The 17,003-nt window shown below is 37.3% G+C and overlaps 1 protein-coding gene across 1 annotated transcript; it reads left to right on the forward strand.

The window, feature by feature from the left end:
• The first annotated feature begins 729 nt into the window (after positions 1-729).
• On the forward strand, positions 730-16,363 carry LOC134753059 (uncharacterized). The gene is made up of 14 exons (XM_063688820.1): positions 730-840; positions 2,074-2,163; positions 2,632-2,670; positions 2,794-2,974; positions 3,609-3,776; positions 4,656-4,810; positions 5,543-5,669; positions 10,953-11,048; positions 12,346-12,398; positions 13,095-13,245; positions 13,819-13,990; positions 14,668-14,679; positions 16,106-16,224; positions 16,350-16,363. The coding sequence occupies exons 1-14, from the start codon at positions 772-774 to the stop codon at positions 16,361-16,363; spliced, it is 1,446 nt and encodes a 481-aa protein (XP_063544890.1). The 5' UTR covers positions 730-771.
• The last annotated feature ends 640 nt before the right edge of the window (positions 16,364-17,003 follow it).

Here is a 17,003-nt window from a genome sequence, read left to right on the forward strand (position 1 = left end):
TAATATGATGGCCAACCATTTGTTTGCGGCAGGTTCAAAAAACTTACTAAACTTAAAGGTTTACCTTTTTCGCACTTACCTCCGCCCACCTCCGCCTATCGACGAAAATATAGTCTGTCGCGCCATTTCTTACTGAAGCTTTTTCTACTGAGGAGCTTTACTGCCACATACGTGAAGCCGGGGCGCGAAGCCGCGATTCGCGCACGAGTGTGGAGGTTACTACTACGGTTTAAAGCGCCTATCACACGGTCGTAAACGAGGCTTTCAAACAATATGACTGCTAGTTTCCGACCGTGTTGTAAGTGAAACTGCCACCGAATTGTATTGCCCGCCGATCAGTGTCAAAGTGGCATTGGACCGTCGGAAACCTCGTATCCGACCGTGCGGTAAGCGCTTTGTCTTTCTAGTTTGTCAAAGGACTGTCTCATTTCAAACATAGAGAGAATTATACTATCTTTGTCTTAGAGTAGTACTAGCACCCAAAAGAAAAGGACGAGTATAGTTTTTTTTGTTCTTATTTACTGCCAATTTGGTTTGACCAACTATAGTATTTTGTATAGGGTCAGATGCCTAATGATAATTTCATGGGTTGAATTGGTTCAAAGTTGCGTGAAAAAGCTAGTATAGGTACTTTACAAAAACGTCAGGTGTGGTTTATTATTCGTATATAAAATAGATCGTAAAAAATAACAAGTTTCTTAACTAATTGGTCCAATCAGTTTTGATTACAATTTTATACTTTTTCGCCTGTTAGTCATCGGGCGATTCACTATGGGGACGGTGCACATAGTTTTATATATTCTAAGTATAGTTAATTTAATAAAATGCGGGTATCCACCGGTAAGTACTAAGTTTTTCTACTACACCTCGGACGAATCTTGTCCTATAAGTTCATCAAAAGTATGTACAACATAGGTCCACCTCTTAGAGGTAAATGTTAAAGGATTTTTTATAAGTACTGCTAGCATTCGAACTATTTAATTACTTGTGACTAAATAAGAAATATAGTCTGTCAGTTAGTAGAAAAAAGCGGCAAATTTAAAAAATGTAGGCGCGAGTGGTTATCATCCCATAGACAATTTTAATTTCGCGCCTTTTCTACTGACAAAGTTGTTTGACCGTTTTGTTTATTGTGTTATTTTTAATTAAGTTGTCGTAGAGGTATATCTAAGACTGTGTCCCACAGTACACCACTGTGCTCTGCTTGCACATATGTGTCAAACAATATCAGGTTATGGGCCCAGCACGCTTCCACTGCACCACTCTGCTTACACATTTTTTTTCTTTAGTATATGACACATATTTACAGTTTACACATGTGTTAAATAATATCGGGAAATACCCCAGTGACATGATGTGACTTAAATGTCAAATATGTTCACAGACAGTGAGTGTACTACACATTATTGTGAATTTATTTTAATTTATTTTCTAAGTTTTAGAGTAAGACCAAACTAACTCGGCAGCGATTTTGATAGCACAGACGGTACACTGTTATTTTAAACGTCATAATTTAATAGAAGTTTGACGTTTAAAATAACACTTGCACAGTCTGTGCTATCAAAATCGCTGCCGAGTTAGCTTGGTCTAACTCTACCCACCTATTTACTCCATCCTTTTCGCAGGCCGGATTGATGTTGTGACACTTGTGACTTTTCTCGGGGGATTCGATAGCTAGAGTTATTTTCTTGTATAGACCCTAATAGAAAACGTGTTTTTTGGCACTCTCTAAACTGGTTAATAGGTAATAGGTCACAATGTGACTGAAGAAAGTTTGGGAGTCATAATCAATTTTGCTTCTGCATTAGGTAGATATACTTCACAGGATATGATGACCGCGATGATTTCATGATTTAGAAGTCACGAGCCTTTTCCTTAGCCATTGCTAAATTTTTCAGTCATATTGCGTTATTTAGGGTCTGGTCAGTGGCGTAGGCGAAGCGGCCCGTCGTCCATGGCCTCAAAGGGGGCCCCGATTTCGCCCACGGCTATATTAGTTCACGCTTCGCCACTGCTTCTGGTTTTAGTGTGCTTGTACTTGTTGCACACAACAGTATTTGGTTTGCATTTCAGACAGGGGAGGAAGTGGTGCCCGGCAGCGTGTTGCTGCCTGCTTCAAGAAGGGGCCGGTACCTCGCCAACATAGTCCGGCGGCAGGCAGTGGTAAGATATTCATCCGTATCATTCATGGGGCCGGTCATCCTCTGAGAATATGTCTGCGGTTGCGTTTTATTGCCACGACTCTTCTCATACATTTTGTATGGATTTAGATTTAGATTCATTTATTTCATAATACAGATTACATTATAAATTGCAGGCATGTCAATCTACAAGAATTCATATTATGATCGTCAAAACAAGGATGTCATAAGAATATAATCAATAAAATAATAATTTAAAAATTAAATAATTACAGAATAATAAAATTTCAAAATAATGTCAAGATAGTATCTCCTGTGTTGGGTCGCGGCAATTAGACCGCAGACATATTTTTCATATTCATCATTAGCCTGTAACGTCTATGGCAGATTAGTGATTTGTAGCGCAGTGATACCTACCCACGCATCCTTTAATTGGATAAAAATAGTATGTCAATATAAGATTTAAATTAAACGTTTTACTTTTTTACAGGATGGTACTGGAATCAAATTCAACAAGGAAGCTGATCGGGTAAAATTAAACCTTACCTAATTGTTAAATTATTAGAAAATAAACAAGGTTCAAGTCCTGCCAGAAGCGGTGAATTATCTAGAATTTCCTGTAAAATTTCTCCTAATGATCGTATTTTTGTAGATGAACGCCGAAGCGAAGAAGAAAGTCGACGTACTCTCTGAAGAGCTGCTTCCCTACATTATCGCCGAACAGGAACGAAGAACTACGCTCCATAAACGAGTGATGACTGCCATACAGAATGGGGAGAAGGGCGTAACGATAGCTGAGATGAGAAATAAGCCGCCACTTATTATTAGGAAAGGTCATATCATTTAGCATGAGCATTTTTCATTAACACATTAACAGCCAGAGACCCGCTAGGCGGTTCTCTGTTCGTAAGCGCTTTTCGCTACCTACATACGGTTTTTCCTGTGTTATCGGGTACTCGAAGATCGCGCTAGCACCTAGCACTGAATGTATTTATTCATTTACTACTATATAATATACAGCATTATATAGTCTTATAACTAATTTGCCGACTGTTCTGAACTAGTCAGTAGTGACCCTGCTTATAAAGCCGATGGTCTTGGGATCGAATCCCGTTGAGTGCATTTATTTGAGTGGTTAGCAGATATTTGTTCTTGTTTATGGGTGTTTTCTATATATTTTATTTAAGTACCTATTTATATATATCGTTGCCTGAGTACCCATAAGCCTTCTTGACCTTACTGTCGTCAATTTGTGTAGGAATACCCTATAATTAGGAATTAAACGAATTGCGTTCGGAAATTGATAAAAAAGTGTGAATTCTCGTTTTTTTTATATTGTTACTCTTTCTCTCTCTAAAAGTCATGATCAAAGGCACGCTGATAGCGCCTACTACAAGTTATTATACATCATTGAAGAAGTTTTTGCAGCGTAGTATAATATTTACACAAATTTATTTTAATTTCTAGGCCTAATGTACCGCTGTCCGGCGAACCGCGCGCCGAAGGAGCCGGACGGCTCCGGCGTGCTCCTGTGCGAGGACGACATCACGCCGACACAGATCATGTATGACGCGTGTCTCAGCGCCGAGGATAAAGAGCTTTATAATGCTGAGAACAAATACTTCTTCTGCAACCGTAAGTTATTACTCGTATTCAATGTTTGAACACTTCTAGCAAATGTGTCGCCAGTGTAGGTGGAGTTGTGATAATGGGGTTGGCCGGTCGAAATAATTAGCAGCCATCTGCTAATGCAATGGCTGCATGGCGCCAGCATAGCTTGCCCTGTCAATCCCTAGAATTGTGTCAAATTTTTGTTTTTTTAATGCCCTGGATGCCAGCCTTTTAAGCCAAATCTCATTGAAAAATGGGGCAAGCTATGATGCGCCATCTCTGCAAACCTTTGACAGTTGCTAACCCCATTAGCGCTTAATCTGAACCAAACATGCTTTAGAGGCTATTTTATTTAGCCTTTATCAGGACGCTTTTTGTAAGAGGGGAAGAGAGAGGTATGCTGTGACAGAGAAAGCTGCTTTTTTCCTGTTGGATGGAAAAATTGAAGGGTTTAAGTAATTTTGTATTAAGCAGACGCGTCTGCTATAACGATGCCTTGCCACAAATAAAAAATAATAATAGACTAGCCAGAGCACGTGCAACAGGGCTGATACTGATGACTGGAGTCACGAGTTCCAAACTCGCCCGAGGCAGAGAATTTTCAATTTTATTTTTCAAATAGGTATTGTAGTTTGTGGAAGTTGCAGGAAGCATGCACCTGCCTGGCGCTACGGGCCTTCGGCCTTAGGCCAAGTGTTAACAATATGTGGTAATTTCTATAAAAAGGGACCTTTTTTGTCGAGGGCGCTTACGCCATTATCAACGATGCTCCGATATAAATACAATGCCGCGCGACGGTGTGAGGCGCAATAGCCATCGACAATAAGGTCCCTTTTCATAGAAAATGTCTCATATGATGACATATGTAGACTGCAGTTAATTAACCATATTTTCGGTTATCAGGTCACAAGATCGAGGGCCCAGATTTACCCCGAAACGGCACCACCGTGTACGGCTGCGCGCCCATAGAACGCACTTCCTTCAATTACACCACCACCAAGTGTTCACTGGAAGACACTGAGGACGTCGTGGTGCACTACCGGTATTACCCGGATCGGGTGAGTGAAAGTATACCGCCATTACTTGATAATAAGTCACCACGTCGCGCGCGTGGTAAATCAATCATACAGGTGAGGGCAAAGAATACCTAACAATTTTTGACATTAGGGTAGAATGGAAAAATTCATCACTTTTGGCGTAACCTGAACTCGCCTGCCGCTCTACCAACTGAGATAAGACTTACACATGTGCGGGGAATATTTCCATCGCAGTTTCCACCATATTGTTTATTAGAAACCTAGCTACGTCCCCTATAGGGATCTACCGCATTGTAGCCTAAATCGAAAACTTAAACTTGTCATTGACACTTAACGCCAATAAACAGGTGCTGCCCCCTACAGTTCACATGCACTCTTGCGCTTTGGAGGGTCTGCCATCTAGTGGCCTAGATCGGAAACTTAAACTTAACATAAACACTTCGTCCCAATGGGGTTGGCAGCTGTCAAAGGTTTGCAGAGATGGCGCCATCATAGCTTGCCCCTTTTTCTATGAGATTTGGTTTAAAAGGCTGGCGAGCATTAAAAAACAAAAAATTGACACAATTCTAGGGATTGACAGGGCAAGTTATGCTGGCGCCATCTGCTAAATATTTCGACCGGCCAACCCTATTAACAATTAAGGATCTTCTATGTTGCCCCAACAGTTTTGCACTTTGCTCCTTTTTATTTCAGGAAACATAACGCTGGCGTGTTCGTTAAAATGCCAATACTAATTTGTATTCCTATTAACAGACGTACAAATACGTGACGGAGCTGGATCCGGACCGAGAGGTGTGCGACCACTGGAACCCATGCCAAATCGGTTACATCTTCAGTTTACCCTCACCAGACATGGCCACCCCTGCCAGTGAACTGTGGCGTAAGTATACAATAAACTGAGAAACACTGGTTACTAAAACAATATATCTATATGTAACTCTGTATAAGTAGTCTATGGAAAAAACGTGCCACGGAATATCAAGAAAAAGTTTACTCGGATAGATTGCGCCACAGCTTTGGCCTTATACTCGGGTAGATTTGGCGACACCGTTTGATATTTAACAATTTTAACACATAGATTAAAGTGAAAGAACATTTTCAGTCATATGGCGTTCTAAAAAAAAAATACAAAAAAAAAATCATTTATCCGTATATATACCGGGTGTTTCCTGTAACAGGAGCAATAAATTAATCTGTAGGCTCCTCAAACTGACCAACATTTGTTCAGCAACTTTTAAAAATAACTAGTGTTTTGATTTTCATTACACTTTAAAGTTTATTCTAAGACGCAATGTATTGCAAAATTTGTTGTGTTTAAAGGGTGACAAACAACGTCAAACATACAGATGGCAGCGTACATTGAAAATAATATTTAATTAGTATGAAAAAGATAAAATCAAAAAATTTCATAATTTTATTAAGTTGCTGAACAAATGTTGGTCATTTTGAGGCGTACAGCCTCCAGTTCAATTTATTGCTCCTGTTACAGGAAACACCGTGTATATATATGTTTTTTATACATTTTCATTTTCAGTTTTAATTCAGTGTCGATACATAGCAGTAAATTTACTATTATCTTTGCTAAAACACTGGTATTAGAACATTGGTAAAGTTTACCAAAAAAGTTTACTTGTGAAGAGAGTCCGCGTGAAGTCTATACAGGGTGCCTAATGATTGGCGTTTACGCTGTAGCGAACGATACGCTCAATTGCTATACGATACGCTATTTCTGTCGCACTAATATAGAAGAGTTTAAGCATTTGTTCACAATTTATTAACTTAATTTGTTTATTACAGCCGATTCTCGTAAGTAAATAAATGTTTTTTTAGTACTGGTTTTTAGCATTCCAAAATAATTATAGTTTCGCTATGTAGCTTCTGCCCGCGACTTCGTACCTGGTCTATGTCCTTTCCCGGGGCTCACACTCCAGATCAAATTTTATCTCAATTGGTTCAGAGGTTTAAGTGTGAAGAGGTAACATACAGACAGAGTTTGTTTTTGCATTTATAATATTAATAGGATACAAGAAAGTCCGTCTGTTGTTCTTTCAGTAGATTAGTTCAGTGTTCGTTAGTGCTTCGAAGATGTAATTTGGCATAGATATATACATCATCATCTTCCTCGCGTTGTCCCGGCATTTTTGCCACGGCTCCATGGGAGCCTGGGGTCCGCTGGGCAACTAATCCCAAGAATTGGCGTAGGTTTTTACGAAAGCGACTGCCATCTGACCGTCCAACCCAGAGGGGAAACTAGGCCTTGTTGGGATTAGTCCGGTTTCCTCACGATGTTTTCCTTCACCGAAAAGCGACTGGTAAATATCAAATGATATTTCGTACATAAGTTCCGAAAAACTTATTGGTACGAGCCGGGGTTTGAACCCGCGACCTCCGGATTGCAAGTCGCATGCTCTTACCGCTAGGCCACCAGCGCTGTATAGATATATACATATTACTTTTGATAAATAAGGTATTCCCTTATAAGATGTATTCGGGTTATTTCAGAAATCGGGTACCAAATACCGAAAATCATTTAAGAACCACATATTAATTGTGATAAAAGGAACACTCCCTTTCCGGATTTCTCCGCCACATTTTTTAGTGTTTTTTTTTCCTTTCGGAATTGTCCGAATCCAACTTCATACACTTAGAGTGGGAAAATGAATTAAATTATTCTTCGCTCCAACACCACAGTACGTTGTGTCATTGTGTACAAAATTAATTAAATTATTCTTCGCTCCAACACCACAGTACGTTGTGTCATTGTGTACAAAATTAATTAAATTATTCTTCGCTCCAACACCACAGTACGTTGTGTCATTGTGTACAAAATTAATTAAATTATTCTTCGCTCCAACACCACAGTACGTTGTGTCATTGTGTACAAAATTAATTAAATTATTCTTCGCTCCAACACCACAGTACGTTGTGTCATTGTGTACAAAATTAATTAAATTATTCTTCGCTCCAACACCACAGTACGTTGTGTCATTGTGTGAATTTTTATCATTATACTAATTATCTGACTATGTTTTAGCTGACAGTAAGTATACACAATCATATACAATAATATATGTTTTTTTACATATTCTTAAAATTAATTTCTATAATTATATTTTTTTTATCTCAGTCAGAAAGACTTACGGTTTAAATTTTCTTCCAGCATTTGAGGGTAAGTGTAACAAAAGAATATTTAAATTTTATAATTTGAATCTGGTTTTCGTGGCTTTTCGGGTTATAATTTAATATTAAATTACAATGATATATTTCTATTTTTAGATTACGAGAGTAAGTAAATAATAAATCTGATTATAAATACATAATATATTTTACAGAAAATACATTTATTCGAAAATATAGAATCTGAATAACAAACACATACAAATTAAAACTAAACTAAACCTATATTAAATTCTTAACCTATGGGGTCTAAATTATAAATACAAATATCCCCTATGTCACTGGCACTTGGGAGTGTGCCCACAAGACTGGCCGCGTTTCCTCGCTGGATGGCAATGCCAATGCTAATATATATACTTTTTTAAATTTTTGTTTCTTAATTTTTTTATCGTCCGCCTAAACTGACTTTGTACCGACTTGAACAGAATGAAGTGTGGCAGTATAATCAGCATATTTTCATAGAAATTTGCGTTTAATAATTACATTTTCACAACATGCTATTGCAAATGCCATGCAGAGTTATCTTGGTCCGACTCTAACTTAGAAGTTTATGTACGTCGAAGGCAAAAATATCGATCCAGACAAATGGCTCCAACATATGTGAACACGACTTTATTGTCTAAGGTGTAAGAGCGTACACATATTTTTGAAACTTTGGGAATGTATATATATTTATGCCCTTGACTATATGTAGATACTTGTATAACAGGATGAGCATGATGGTAACACGGGGCAAAACTTAACGGTAGATTTTAATATTAACAATATATTATATATATTAAGCACTCTATAACTAAGAAGTTTAATATTATTAAAACAAAGATAAAAATATAAAAACAGAAATAATACTAAATTAAATTAATTAAAAATATTTACAAGTAAAAAATGAAAGCTAGCTCTGTGCCGGATGGTAAAGTGCCCAGAAGGCTGGTATGCTATATTAAGGTAATTTGAAAAGTGATCAATAAAAAGAAAAGTATTTGGTATTTTATTTTTCATTTGGTATATTTACGTCATATATAAAAATAGCTACTTACATTAGTACTTTATTATTTTTATTAATAAATGTTCTTAATATTGCAGAAGACGGTGAGTGTTTAATAAGAGTTAATTGTGTTTAACATGAATAAAAATAGAATATATTCTTTTATTTCTCTTTCATATCATTATTTTAATAAATTGTAACGTAAGAAATATTTTTCCAGAAATTGTTCCACGTAAGTTTCCAGTCATTACAATATTATACTCGTACTTGGATGTATTCTCATTTGTCTCCGCCGGGCACAGATGGGAAAAGAATCATTTTCATACGTCCCCGCGTCATGTATGGCGGCGTCACGTGGGGCGGGACAAATGGAAATACACTATACTTGTTATATTAATATTAGATTCAAAACGATAATGCTAATAAACAATGTTATTCGTTTACATAAAGTGAGAAAATCCAATAGATTAAACCTGTAGTAATTCTTTAATTTAGAATCTTGAGCGTAGCGTAAATCTGAATAGACACAAGTTGTATTTAACTTTAGTTGTGTGTCGCTGTTTCTGGCAGCAAAGTATTTAAGATAAAGGAAGTTTATTTTTCAAGTAGGCATATAATTACAATGCGCCAATGAGCGTTACATAAAACTACACTAAGTTAATTAACTTTGAGCTGTTGATATGAAAAGTAAAATAATTTTATCTTAATTTCAGCTATACCCGGTAAGTTGACTGTAAATGGATCTGATACAACTAATTATTTTGAACAAAACAGAAAGGTTTGCTAAAGGAAACCACATTTTGTAAGATATAAATAAAATATATGTATGTCTGCTTCTGGCAAGACTCGAACTCGCAACTGCACGATACAGCCGAGTCTTTAAGTCTCTACGATATGTTTTTCATATGTGCTTAGCGCCGCCTGGGGCATTCCAGAAAAGCGTCGGGTACGTGACGCTATTTTTAGGATTCCGTACCTCAAAAGGAAAAAACGGAACCCTTATAGGATCACTCGTGCGTCTGTCTGTCTGTCTGTCCGTCCGTCTGTCACAGCCTATTTTCTCGGAAACTACTGGACCAATTAAGTTGAAATTTGGTATTTATATGTAAGTTTGTGACCCAAAGACGGACATGTAACGTAAACAAATTAATTTTAAACAGGGGGGCCACTTTTGGGGGTAAATGAGAAAATTAAAAAAAAAAGTTTATCAAACTATATGGTGTTACATATCTAATGAAAGAGCTCATTGTGAGAATCTCAAATATATATTTTTTATAATTTTAGGATAAACAGTTTAGAAGTTATTCACGAAAATAGGCAAAAAATGAGCATTCCCCTCCTTTCTCTCCGAAACTACTGGGTCTAAAATTTTGAAAGAAATAACAAAATAGATCTTTACCTATAGATTACAGGAAAACCTATTAGAAATATGCAGTCAAGCGTGAGTCTGATTTAGTTTTTAATCCAACCCCTACGGGTTTATTAAAGACAATTCACGCACGTTTCACATAAAAAATACATTGTTTAATTTGTGTAATGTACGGAACCTTTGGAACGCGAGGCCGACTCGCACTTGGCCGGGCTTTTCAACACTGATAATGCTAAGAAGCCGATATTTGGCATGATAACGTTTAATAACTTAGCTATAAATTCAGCGGTGTATAATACAGATCTCTGCAGGTTATTAAAGTTACACCCACACGCGTGACGTCCCCGACAAAGTGAACCTTTTTATGCAATGCCCCTCTTGCTCAGAATACACTGCAGCGGTATCATAGTCGCATTTTTATCACCTGTCATGCCATGCGTCACTTTCGCACTTACGTATTTGTTAGAACGTGACAGGCATGGTGATAAATGATAAAGAGCCGACCATCTTAGCTCTACTGGAGCGACGTTCGGATCAGCGTGATAACCGCGTGAAGTGAGTCAATCCCTAAGAGCACTTCATCTGTTTTTGAGCTATATTAATATGGTATTAATTTAATAAAATGTTAACAGAGGACAGCATAAACGAATACGTACATCCGGGCATACAGTCCTACACGAGCAGCCCGCGAACCATCATCATACCCCATGGCGGTAGACGGAGTCCCAGTAAGTAAAACATGCAAGAGTTTAAGCTAACACTGTAACGCGTATGGCTTTATACAACTTATCCACGAAAATACGATTTAAAGGGTTCCCATGACCCAATGAACTTCGATCTGAATCCCTTAGTTTTCTTATGTTTTTTGTAGCTTATCAACATACCATAACTTTTGTGTTAATTAGTTTAAAACTAAAACCTCAGACCAGTTTTTAGAGACGTCAAAGACGAATCCAAATATGTAGATTTCGTATATGTAAGACCTTTCACAGCAATCGAGATACGAAAAAAGTTTTTTTTTTAGACAATGTTTAAAAAAATCATAAAAAATAAGTATTCATTTCTTTCAAAATCCGGTAGACAAAAATGGAGATAAAAGCCGTTTGTCTTAAAATTTTATCTGTAGTGCCATAGAGTAACTTATACTAGAGCGGTACTGTCATAGTAAATTTGTAACCCCAGTAAATTCACTGCCATCTGTCGACACACTTTAAAACTAAAAATTAAGATTTATAAAAATACGATAAATTGTATTTAAATATAGATAAATGTTTTTTTTTATATGCATTAATTATTTTTATGATTTTGACCCATGTTTTTTCACTGATATGCGTTAAAATTGTTAAATAACAAACGAAACAGTCAACGCCATTACGACAGTGGGCCAAAACTAGTGGCGCCCTCTGAACGAGAATCAAATTTGATTGATTTTCGAGGCACGTTTTTTCCTTAGACTGTAAACATCTATTACGGAGTTATATCTATCTTTGGTAGTGCAAAAGTAGGAGATACGATTCAAAACTTGTCAAAATCAACGAAAACCTCGGGTAGCCCCTTAAACAGTGTCTGCCATCGCCCTACGCGACAACACTTCCATCTTAACCACTCAGATGGTTGGCAGTCCTCAACTGCGCGTTTCACCAGAAACTTTCTGCCTCGCACTGCTACACTGTGGAATGAACTGTCGCCCGCGGTATTTCCGGTCCGATAAGACCATCAAACCTTCTAGCAAAGAGCGTCTTAAAGGCCGGCGACGCTCTTGAAACCCCTGTAGTGTTGCAAGTGGCGACTTTCAATAATTGCTTCAGGCAATTAGTTCTCTCGTTTGCCTCCTATAACATAAAAAAGTGTAGTAAGTTTTCTAGACTCTGCTTAGTTACAGAGATATTGCCACTTTTTGCGAAAACATGTTTTCATTCAATTATTTTTATTTATCTAATAACATAACATGCACTTTCATACATTAATTCTAAAAGATTCTTTTCTATTCTTTTATTGCGCTTACTAATAACTCTTTTTGTCTAGGTTTTAGACTCGAAAAAATCCAGGTCAAAAGCGGCAAGGGAAAATCAAGAAAGGTGAGCTCCTACTTCCTTCCTAACTTTCCAACGACCAAGTGCGTGAACACCTCTGTAAACGTCACATTTCTATAGGAATTTAGTATTTACGGTGGAATTTACAATTACTTAATCGGAACACTTGCCTTGAATAAAAGGTCCATGCCCTAAAGTAGTGTTATCCTTACTTACTACTTACTTGGGTTGCGCGATGACCCAAGATGAATTATGGCATCCAATACAAGAGGACGCTACTTTGCACGGTCTTCGGTGCAGGATTATGTCAGCTTTCGCCCACGCCGAGCTCACGGAGATCTACCTCCACTTTATCCACCCACTGATACTTTGGATGACCTACAGGCGACCAGTTGGTCTTCCCAATTTTGCTCTTTTTAATACCCAATTTTCTCCCATCCTTTCGAGGTGACCAATCTAGCGTAGATGGTACCTATGCTTTGGTCTTCACTACATAGTATAAAACAATGTCGCTTTCCGCTGTCTGTCCGTCTGTCCCTATGTATGCTTAGATCTTTACAACTGCCACAACGGATTCTGATGCGTTTTTATTAAATAAATAGAGTGATTCAAGAGGAAGGTTTATATGTACTTATAATTTGTAAATGTTTTGTGTAAATTAGTTGAAATACCCGTGCGAAACCGGGGCGGGTCGCTAGTACCTATTAAAATGGTGTTATATTCATCTTAATATTTTTGCAGATCAGCCAAAACGACTTCTCCGCGAAGATCGGAACCTCCAGCATCACAATAACGCTGTCCTTTGAGGAGTTCTCACCGAAGTTCTTTGGGACCTTCTACGCTATCATTAACATCAACAACAAGCCCATTCCTATGAAGTTCTTGTCTCTAAGTGAGTTCTTTTTAATTAACAGTCAGCCTTAAAACGTGTAAGCTATTAACTACTACTTGTTACTCCTTGCCGATGCACACTTAGGCTACCTTTCCAATGGCTTGGTTGTTATTCACATCTCTTCTGCGCTCCGCTGTATCGTTCTTCCACTTCTTCTCTCATTTTCGCCTCCATGGTAAGGCAGCTTTACATTAAAATCCATACTAATATTATAAATGCGAAAGTCTGTCTGTCTGTCTGTCTTTCTGTCTGTGTGTTCCCTCTTCACGCTTAACCCGCTGGATCGATTTAGATGAAATTTGGCATAGAGATAGGTTGAGTCCCTGAAAAGGACATAAGATAGTTTTTATCCCGAAAATAATCCCTTAAGAAAGTAAAAAGCGGGGTGGAATTAAGATAATTAATGAAGTGCCTGCTAATTTGTGTGCATAATATGCTCAAATTGAATGATTGCTATGAATTTTTTTCCAGGCGCTATGCTTACTTTAGCTGCTGTTACTAACTAAGTCCACGCAAACGAAGTCACGGGCAAAAGCTAGTTAATAATAATGTAGGTACATATTTTTTGTTCAGTACCAAGCAACATAGAAGCACGTGCAAAGACCATCGACGCACTCCACGGGCAGAAGCTCAACAGCTCCGCTATTCCCATCAACTGCGATAACTGCCGAGTTCATGGTCTCATGGTGCGGGCGAGAAACAACAATGTTTACAACATCCCGTCCAGCCGCTTTAGAGTTAAACAGTGAGTTTATTGCAATATTTATTTAAACAGTTCCGCCATCATCAACTGCGATAACTGCCGAGTTCATGGTCTTATGGTGCGGGCGAGAAACAACAATGTTTACAACATCCCGTCCAGCCGCTTTAGAGTTAAACAGTGAGTTTATTGCAATATTTATTTAAACAGTTCCGCCATCATCAACTGCGATAACTGCCGAGTGCAATGGCGCGCTCTCGCGACAACAATGTCTCCAACATTCCGTCAAGCCGCTTTAGAGTTAAACAGTGAGTTTATTGCAATATTTATTTAAACAGTTCCGCCATCATCAACTGCGATAACTGCCGAGTGCAATGGTGCGCTCTCGCTACAACAATGTTTCCAACATTCCGTCAAGCCGCTTTAGAGTTAAACAGTGAGTTTATTGCAATATTTATTTAAACAGTTCCGCCATCATCAACTGCGATAACTGCCGAGTGCAATGGTGCGCTCTCGCGACAACAATGTTTCCAACATTCCGTCAAACCGCTTTAGAGTTAAACAGTGAATGAATAACTTTATTGCAATATTTAGTTAAACAGAAGGTAATTAATCACCAGCAACTGTGATAACAATGTGTATAACATCTCGTTCAACCGCTTTAGAGTACCTAATATTTATTTTTTTACTAAATTTTATAATAACTATTTCAATTATTCCAGAATGCCAAATAGGTAAGTAATTAGACAATTTTAAAACAAGATAACAAGGTAATGGGCATTTTATAGTATGGTTACCTCATCCGCGTCTTTCCTGTAGACATCGCAAAGTTAAGGGAATCTAAAGCAAATTTTTACGCTTCACCCTTACAGGCGGGATACATTTTTCAGTACTTGAGACTCGAATAAGAAAAACGGGATACATACGTACCAGAGTCGTTATCTTTTATAATATTGTCCACAGAAGTGACCTTTTTCTAAAATGTGTTTGACCCTTATATATATAACCTATTTAAAAACATCCAATTTTTTTATTGATTTCAGGTTTGACGACTGAAAAAATCAGTTTTCTAAGAATAGACAAAAAAACGCTTTGAAAAATCATAGTAATTGGGTGTTTTTCAATAGGTTATATTGTTAGCTTTCATTTTTTACTGTTTTCTTAAGGATTGCACGAAAATTAGACAAGTTCGCCTCGGCCGACAATTACATATGATCTTAAGGGGCCCACTGACTATCAGTCCGCCGGACGATATCGACCTGTCAGTTGGAACAAAAATTTGACAGGTCCGAACAACTGACAGGCCGATATCGTCCGGCGGACTGATAGTCAGTGGGCTCCTTTAGGCTTTCTTATTTACTGGCCGACGTGTCTATGTACTCATTATTATTCACAACGACGGGACTTAATCGCGTAATATAAGTTCCGACCACGACCGAAGTCTTCTCCGAGACCACGGGGACAACGCCGTCCTCGAAACGTCGGAGGTAAATTTAAAACTTATTTTACGCGATTAAGTCCCGTCGTTGTGAATAATAATGAGTAAAAATCGTGAGTTTAAATCAGTGTGTCTATGTACTATTTTTCTGCTCGACTGACCCGGAAAGCAGCAATTTCGTTTAGGGCAGCAGTCCGGTCGCTTTCCGGCCCGAGGGCAGAAAAATATTTAATTAATTGTAAAACAGCTAAATAAATTTAATAATAATTTTTAACAAGCAGAAACGTCTGCAATCGATGCTATTAAGCTTAGAATAAATTTAAGTGGAAAAATTACTGCCTTGGGTGAGACTTGAACTCACGGCCTCTGGATCGATACTCCAGCGCTCTGCCAACTGAGCCACCAGGACCGTGCCAGAGGCCGTGAGTTTAAGTCTCACCCAAGGCAGTAATTTTTCCACTTTTAAATTTATTTTAAGCTTAAATTTAATAATATACGGGTGACCAGAGGGCTGGCCAGTATTTTGCCCAAAGGATAAGCATTGCCATTCAACGTGGCAATGCGGCCAGTCTTCTGGGCACACTGCCCATTGGCAGTGACTTGGGGGACGTTTTTTATTTATAAAGCCTTACTTTTAAGTTTATTTGTAGTTTTAAATATTATTATTTTGATTTTTAAATAATATATTGTTACAGAAGGTTTTATATCTGTTATTTCCACAGGCAATTAACTATAGAAATAAACGTAAAAGATCCGCAACCGCAAGATTTCGGTGACTACTTCGGTTTAATTGAAAACAGCCGGGGGCAGGAGGAGCGGCATAAAATGCTGACTGTTCGAGGTACATGGCTATGCTCTTTTTCTAGTTGTACTTTTGGACGTGGAAATTTATTTTCAATTTGGTTGGTTTTCTTTAACCACAGAACTAACTACCAAATACTAACTTTTAAATCCGTTTTTTTCCAGCTCCTGGTTTGTAGCAACATTAATAATTTATTCTTTATACATTTTTAATTTAAGTTATTTGTTATAATTATTATATTTTAAATATGTTAGTATTAAAGTATTAAAGTTGTTTGATATTTCTTTTAATTCTCTTACTTATTTTCAGAAAATGGTAAGTTTATCAAACACGATATTTAAATAATAAAATTAAAGAATTGTTTATTTTTATGTCAATTCAATTACATTATATCTTATTTATTAATTCTAGATTATCAATTAATGATAAAATATGTTTTTAGACTTGGGTACGTATTATTTTATATTAAGCTTTTAATCTTTTCTTCAATCAAGTCATTAGCAAAAACAACGCTGTTCTGCGTTATAACAATCATACGTTTATTAAATTAATTTTGAAATACTTGAATTGATACCTATCGCAAAATAACTAATTATTTTTTATTTCAGAAAATCGTAAGTATAATATCGTATTTAATTTACATCAAGTTCCTCGCACGTGTATTAAAAAACATCGTATGAAACACGTGTGCTTGTGGGTCATTACATACATCGTTTCCTTTAGCTTGCGCACACAATATCGTCTCAAGTGTAATGACCAACGTAGCACTTAATAATGTACTATTATAATGTAATAATTTAATTTTCATTAGTATTGTT

The sequence above is a fragment of the Cydia strobilella genome, chromosome 26, assembly GCF_947568885.1.
Source record: "Cydia strobilella chromosome 26, ilCydStro3.1, whole genome shotgun sequence".
NCBI lineage: Eukaryota > Metazoa > Arthropoda > Insecta > Lepidoptera > Tortricidae > Cydia > Cydia strobilella.